Here is a 7,348-nt window from a genome sequence, read left to right on the forward strand (position 1 = left end):
CAGCAGAGGACACAATGAGACTGAGCCACAGAAAAAGGCACACAGATAATGTCTCACAAACCTATGCAAAGGTGCTTGTCCTACTGAGAAGCGGAATTAAACTAGCTGTGTGGGTTCACCTTGTTTCTTCCCATTTCAGACTGAAAGCCTCATGGGGGTGAGGAGGTGCCCCGCAGACAGAGCTGAGCCTGCCCACCTTGGATCCCTGGTCCATTTCTGCCCCACTGACAGTTGGCTCAAATCTCCTTTGGGAAACGTCCACTGGCTTTGTCAGCAGCTGGATCAAGCACCACCCCCAGGACTTCTCTCCTCACTGCACAGCGGCTCAGTGCGTAGGTGCCCACGTGGTTCAGCTCCGAGGGTCCTGGCGCTTGTAGCAGGTCCAGTCAGTTAGCCCCAGGCTGTTCTGGAACTGAGTGTGAGGGCGGGTGTCTGAGGCAGCTCCCTGCTTGGGTGGGAGGAACTCCCAGTGGGGCAGGCTGGCTGCTTGGAGGAAGTGGGGCTACTAGCAAGTGCCCCAGCTTGGCAAGAGCAGTGAAGGTGAGGACTCTTCACACAGCTGTCCCGGGGGGGTTCTGGGCGGTGGGGGCTTGGGGGCTTTGAGCTGGCAAGCCCTGGCTTCCTGGAGGAGGAAAGGGGAAGAGAAATCCGCTGTGGGCGGGGGGTTCGAGTCCGCTGCACTGTCATAATGGAAACAGCACAGCCCTGGGTGTCAGGAAACTTCCCCTCCTGGGGCCTCGAGACTCCTCCTCCCTTGGTGAGTGCAGCCCCAGCCCTGGGGGAAGGGGACTCCAGCGACCGAGGGTGACAGAGTGCCCTGATGACACGCAGATCTGAAGGGGGACCCTGCCGCTGACCCCAGGGTGACAGCCAGCCAGGGGTTAAGAGGCTGCAACTTCTTGCCTCCAGCCCAGATGAAAGTCTCACTTCCTCAGCTGCTGGTCGGAATGCTGACCAGCAGGAGCCAGTGGGGACCACGGATCCCTCTCTGGGTTCCCATAGATCCCTCTTGTGCCCAGTCACCTTCTAGGGAGGATCCAGTGTCGGACAAGGACATCTGGACTGGAGGGGCAGCCCTTCGGGCGACTGGCCCTTCCGGGGAGCAGCCCCGCAGGATGGGGAAGGCGGGGGCACGAGGCAGCCTGAGGGAACGCTGTGTTCTGAGACACTGTGTCCCCCCACACCTTCATGGACGTCCCGTCGCCATCTCCCCTTGCGAAAGGCCCCTGCCCAGCAGGAGGCCGCTGGCGGCTGTGCGGCGGACACGGCTCCGAAGGACCCCCCGCCGCCCGGTTGACATCCGCTCTCAAAGGCCAGTGCCCACAGTGTGCTGGGGTCCGCGCGGCCCTGCCCGGGGAGGCCGGTGACGCAGGCCGGCGACTCCGCCCACGAGGCCTCCCGTTTTCTCTCCCGTCAATCGGCTCCCCGGGCCCGACGGCACTGGGGCCGCGCGCACTCCGGGCCCCGCCCCCGGCCCGCTTCCTCCTCCTCCCAGGGGCGGCCGGCGGCCGGCGGTGTCCGGCCCAGCCCCGGCCCCGCGCTGCGCGGGCAGCCCCCTGCCGCCGCGCCATGTCCGCCGGCTGGTTCCGGCGCCGCTTCCTGCCGGGGGATCCGCTCCCCGCGCCGCGGCCGCCTGGGCCCCGCGCCAGCCCCGTGCCCTACCGGCGGCCTCGCTTCCTGCGAGGCTCGGGCTCCGCCGCGGCCGACGCCTCGCGCCGCACCGACGCCCGGCCCGTACGCTGCCCGGCGCGGGGCCGCACGCTGCCCTGGAACGCAGGCTACGCCGAGTGAGTGCTCCCACCCCGGAGACCCCCGCCCCTCGGCCCCCACCCCCCACCCCGCGACCCCGGCCTGAGCCAGCCTGGACCGCAGGCTGAGCTGAGGCACCTGCGAATCGTGCCTTCGCGTCTGCACCTCGCTACCCTCACAGCCACCCCCCCCCGACCCCACCCCAGCCTTTTCCTGGGAGGAGGCTGGAGGTGGGGAAGGACCTGCACCCTAGGGCCTTCAGTTGAGAGCAGAGCTCCATGCTTCCAGGGGCTTCGGAGATCCACTCTCCCTCGCCCCCACGGCTCTCACCTGCGTTATGGCCTAGGCTGTATGGGGCAGGGGATGGGAAGGGGAACCCCAGGTACGCTGGGGTCAGCAGGTTGGCTGCAGAGGGGCTGAGCCAGCAGACCGTCACCTTGGCGGTGAGGCCCCCGAAGTCAGGAAACTTACATCCTGGTTGTCCAGCTGTGTCAGGGACAGCACCAGGGAGCCCTTGGCCCAGAGAGACATGGGTGCCCGGGGGACATAGGTGCCTCCCTGAGGGGTCACTCAGCACTTCCTGGCCTCAGGATCATCAACGCAGAGAAGTCGGAGTTCAATGAGGATCAGGCCGCCTGTGGGAAGCTGTGCATCAGGCGGTGTGAGTTTGGGGCTGAAGAGGACCAGGAGTGGCTGAGCCTGTGCCCAGAGGAGGTGAGAGCTGCCGGGCCTGAACCCCCTGCCAGGCTGCCCCCAGAACGCGTAGGCTGAGGCTCTTGCCCTTCTGACCCAGTTCAGGCTGGGCGAGGGGACGATTGGGGAAGCCGAGCCGAGCCTGACGCCAGGCCCTTCCCTTGCAGTTCCTGACGGGTCACTACTGGGCACTCTTTGATGGGCACGGTGGCCCAGCTGCAGCCATCCTGGCTGCCAACACCCTGCACTCGTGCCTGCGCCGGCAGCTGGAGGCCGTGGTAGAAGGCATAGTGGCCACTCAGCCCCCTATGCACCTCAGTGGCCGCTGCATCTGCCCCAGTGACCCCCAGTTTGTGGAGGAAAAGGACATCAAGGCCGAAGACTTGGTGGTCGGGGCCCTGGAGAGCGCCTTCCAGGAGTGTGTGAGTGTGGCCTCTGGCTGGGGAAGGAGGGCCGGTTTTGTCCCCAGGGACCTGAAGGAGTAGGACATGGTGCGCATCGTGGTGACCATCGCAGATCCTTGGACTGGGAGGACGAGATGTGTGGGTTGGTTCATTACTAACGTCCATTACTGTCATCCTGACCCCTCTCGCTCAGCGCCTACTGTGCGCAGAGTGCTTTTACCCCCATCATCATTGCACAGCCTGTGGTCTTTGGTGCAGGGGCTGGTTTCTCTTCCTGTTTTGAGTCGCAGTTCCCTTGTCTAGATCTCCTGGCCACAGGGATCCTGGAGCCATGACTGGACTCTGGGTTGGGACTGCCAGGGTGGGGCAAAGTGGTATGGAGGCAGCACTGGCAGGCGCTGAGGCCGACTTGCTTTGCTCCAGGACGAGGTGATCGGGCGAGAGCTGGAGGCCTCAGGCCAGGAGGGTGGCTGCACAGCGCTGGTGGCTGTGTCCCTGCAGGGCAAGTTGTATGTGGCCAATGCTGGGGACAGCAGGTGAGTGAACCTTTGGAGGGTGGGCAGCAGGGCACCAGAGGCAGTGGGGACACTGCAAAGCGGCTAGAAGTCGAGGGATGAAAGTCGAGGGATGGTTGACACGCTGGGTTGTGTTTGATGCTGGTGGATGTCAAGTGTGCGGGGGACAGTGGGAACCAGGGAGGGCAGAGCCTTTAAGGGCCATGCTGAAGGCATGAGCCTGGACCAATAGGTGCTTGGCAGTCATGGCAGGAGGTGGCCATGGGTGAACGTGGAGGCTGCCCGATAGGCTTCCGCTGCCTCCCCTCAACCCCGTCCAGGGCCATCTTGGTGCGGCGTGATGAGGTTCGGCCACTGAGCTCTGAGTTCACTCCGGAGACTGAGCGGCAGCGGATCCAGCAGCTGGTAGGTGCGCTTGGCAGGGGAAGGCTGTGGAGCCCTGGCGCCTGGGTCTGAGGCCATACAGCGTCACGGGAGGGAGCCTGACCCAAGCATGGCCTCCCACCTCAGGCCTTTGTCTGCCCTGAGCTTCTGGCGGGTGAGTTCACCAGACTGGAGTTCCCTCGGCGACTGAAAGGGGATGACTTGGGGCAGAAGGTTTTGTTCCGGGATCACCACATGAGTGGCTGGTGAGCAGGGTCGGGTGGAAGGACATGGTGGAGAGATCCCTGGGGTCTAAGCCCAGCTGTGCGCCTGGGGCAATCTCCTTCCATCTGGGCAGGGTGGGTGCTCTAAGGGTGTGGTAGCTGGGCCCTGAGTTGGGGGCATGGGACCTGGGTGGATGCTGCATCTGTTCCTGGTAGGAGCTACAAACGTGTGGAGAAGGCGGATCTCAAGTACCCACTGATCCACGGACAGGGTAGGCAGGTCAGTGCCCGAACCCCGCCAAGAATTCCTCAGTTGCCCTGTGGCAGCTGTGGGAGCTTTCCTACTGGTGGCTGTGGCTGGTGTCCTGGGCCCAGGGTCCAAGGGCCATGGTCCACCCATGCTCTGCAGTACCAGCCTGCACTGGGGGCATTTTGCTGGAGCTGTTTGCTTTCACCTAATACCTTCCTTGCCCCTAGGCTCGATTACTGGGCACGCTGGCTGTCTCCCGGGGCCTAGGAGACCATCGGCTTAGAGTCCTGGACACGAACATCCACCTCAAGCCCTTCTTGCTCTCCGTCCCACAGGTGAGGGGACCACATAGTCTGTTCTATCTTCCATCTGCCCAGGGAGGCAGGCAGTGAGGCTGATGGGAGCCAGGAAGGGGGCGCTGAAGGATCCTCAGGCTTAACTTGCAGGTAACCGTGCTGAATATGGACCAGCTGGAGCTACAGGAGGAGGATGTGATTGTCATGGCAACTGATGGGCTCTGGGATGTCCTGTCCAATGAGCAGGTGGCACGGCTGGTGAGGAGCTTCCTTCCTGGAAACCAAGAAGACCCACACAGGTACCTTATCTCCCAGGACCTGCCTTGGCTTGGGCCAGTGCCAGCAACAACACCAAGCAGTTAGGGCTGAGGACACTCTAGTAATAATGGGCCTGATTGGTGGCCAGGACCAGGCCTGTGTCAAGCTACTGGGGTGGTGGCGGGGTGTGTGTGTGTGTGAGAGAGAGAGACTGTGGGTTTCCCAAGATTCCCATAGTCCTCCCAGGATTGTCAGATCCCCAGGTGTCCAGTTCTGTGCAGTAAGCCTTCCCAGAGAGCTGGCCTTGTCCCTTTGTTCTGCCCCTGAAGTACAGGATGGTCTTTGCAGGTTTTCGGAGCTGGCCCAAATGCTGATACACAGTACACAGGGGAAGGAGGACAGTCCCACAGGACAAAGGCAGGTGTCCTACGATGACGTCTCCGTGTTCGTGATCCCCTTGCATAGCAATGACCAAAGAGGCAGTGGCCGCTGAGAATTCAGACCCTGTGACCCAGAACCATTCCACAGCCAGGTGCAGTCTGGGCATCCCTCCACCGTGGCCAAGAGCAGACCTGTCTGCCCTGCCCTACCATAGCTCTGTATCCTTGCCTTCCACCCCAATTCATACTCATTTCAAGGGGAAATATTTATACCGGGCATCAGGGCTAGCAGGGTATAGAGAGCCCAGCCCAGCAGGCTGCGCTTTTGCAGTTACAGCCCTCTGGCCAGGGTACTTTACAACTTAGGAGGAACCCGTGCAAATCTCCTCAAGACAGGATCCTCCACAGCCCAAGGTAGGATTCTCAGATACGGAAGCCTGCACTCGGGTTATCAGCCTGACATGCCAAGAGGGGCAGCTAGCCCATTTGGATTCAGGTCTCCATGCCACAAATACCAAGGCATCCATTCAACCCGAGGACCATGCAGGGTGTCTTGGGGAAATCTTTGGGGACAATCTCCCATCTGCTGCGACATCCACTGTAAAAGACAGCCCCTGAGGAGACCAGCTCAGGTCCTGCCCTGCCATCCTCTGCCACCAGAGGCAGGGCACAGGCACTGGGGACAGCAAAAAGGGACAAGAGGAGTGCCCAGAGCTTCTTGGTAGGGGAGTGCAATCTGGTCACTTGACTGGCTGCTTGTCCCTGGCCCCAGCAGTCTGATGTCCAGCCATGCCTCTGCTTTGTTGCTCCCAATTATTAAATATTTGTACACAGAAGAGCCCTTGCGAGTGGTGAATTGAAGTACCGCTTGGATCAAGAACACCTTTGCCGTTTATTACCTTCCAGTGGGTTACTCTGAGGTCTACCTTGCAAGTGTGCACATGGTCAGGACTCGACTCTGTAGTCTCCCTGGTTCTTAGCTCTGATGAGCCCAAAGAATGGAAATGAGCTCTCTACTTACCATAGCTGCGTTTTCAATTGCTTAAGTATCTATAAAGCTTGATTTAATGGGAAACACATTAGTTGGGGCCCTATAGTCTGGCAGGTTTGTTCATCATCTCTGACTTCGAAGGCTCAGGTATCCAGGAAGCCTTCATGACTTCAGCTTATCTGACTCTTCCCAGATGCAACCCCTAGCTTAGTTTACAATTAAGGCAGTTCCCAGCCCTGGACTACAGCAGGGCAGAAGAGCCAATAGCGCCATGGTGAAACTTGTATACTTAACTCCTCTGAGAGGCTCTCAGATGCCCATTAACTCATTTTCGATTTCACTTCCTATACATATCTCCAGGGAGATAAGGAGAAGTACATCAAACATTTCCTGGTTTTCATGAGGCTGGAATCCACAGTCTAGGACCTCCAGGCCTGAACGTGTCCTGACCTGGGCCCTGATGAACTGGCACTTGAAGTTCGGGCCAGCCTCAGGACTCCTCCAGTCAGGCAGCAAATGCAGGAGTGCCGCCTCACCAGCTTGCAGTTTTACTTCCTCCTGCCTCAGCACAGCCAGCCCTGCTCTCCAGAAAGAGACAGCGTGGGCAGCGTCCTGCGCCTGCCTCTTACCCACGTCAGCTGTTTAGCCAGCCTAATGCCTGCTCTTCCTCCTCACACAGTGCTGAAGCCAAGGAGTAGGTGTACTGGGTCTCTGAGTTGCAAGCAGGCTAAAGAGAGCCGAAGTGGCTGCTGCAAGGGCATTCATGCTGATATTTTTTCAGGCCTCCCGGCAGGACCAAAAGCTACAAACCACCCCTCACCAGGCCAGAAGGCGGTCTGTATCAAATGAGCCTATGCCTAGCCTACCATACCGAAGCCAGGATGTTCCCTCTGCTAAGTATCAGAGTCACTGGCCAACCTACAATGACCAAGGGCAGTTTTTCCTGGTTTCGTGAGGGCTGGACGAGAGGCAGGAAGTAGGTCTTGCAGTTCTGATGCTGAGCAAGAGCCATGGACTCAGTAATTACCAACTCTTGCCAATGGCTTACCAAGCGATTGGCTAGCCTTCTTACCAGACCTGCAGGAGTCCCAGGTAAGAGGACTATCCTTGCCCTAAAGAAGGTAAGGCCTAGCAGGACAAAACTCACTCCAGTTAATTTGATCAAGGATTGAGGTCAACAGGGCGAAACAGGCAGACCAAGGTATGTGCCCAGGTATAGTTTTTG

The 7,348-nt window shown here is 59.9% G+C and overlaps 1 protein-coding gene across 1 annotated transcript; it reads left to right on the forward strand.

The window, feature by feature from the left end:
- Positions 1-1,569: 1,569 nt before the first annotated feature.
- PPM1M (protein phosphatase, Mg2+/Mn2+ dependent 1M) lies at positions 1,570-6,119 on the forward strand. The gene is made up of 10 exons (XM_062201023.1): positions 1,570-1,787; positions 2,340-2,463; positions 2,610-2,864; positions 3,270-3,382; positions 3,682-3,766; positions 3,872-3,990; positions 4,165-4,228; positions 4,426-4,533; positions 4,645-4,793; positions 5,101-6,119. The coding sequence occupies exons 1-10, from the start codon at positions 1,570-1,572 to the stop codon at positions 5,243-5,245; spliced, it is 1,380 nt and encodes a 459-aa protein (XP_062057007.1). The 3' UTR covers positions 5,246-6,119.
- The last annotated feature ends 1,229 nt before the right edge of the window (positions 6,120-7,348 follow it).

The sequence above is a fragment of the Lepus europaeus genome, chromosome 9 (assembly GCF_033115175.1).
Source record: "Lepus europaeus isolate LE1 chromosome 9, mLepTim1.pri, whole genome shotgun sequence".
Lineage (NCBI taxonomy): Eukaryota > Metazoa > Chordata > Mammalia > Lagomorpha > Leporidae > Lepus > Lepus europaeus.

Bases quoted from the DNA above. Each gene is read 5' to 3' on its own strand.
- PPM1M (XM_062201023.1), top strand. From the start codon at position 1,570: ATGTCCGCCGGCTGGTTCCGGCGCCGCTTCCTGCCGGGGGATCCGCTC. The intron at 3,383-3,681 runs GTGAGTGAACCT...AACCCCGTCCAG, and splicing joins GCCAATGCTGGGGACAGCAG to GGCCATCTTGGTGCGGCGTG. The intron at 4,229-4,425 runs GTCAGTGCCCGA...CCTTGCCCCTAG, and splicing joins TCCACGGACAGGGTAGGCAG to GCTCGATTACTGGGCACGCT.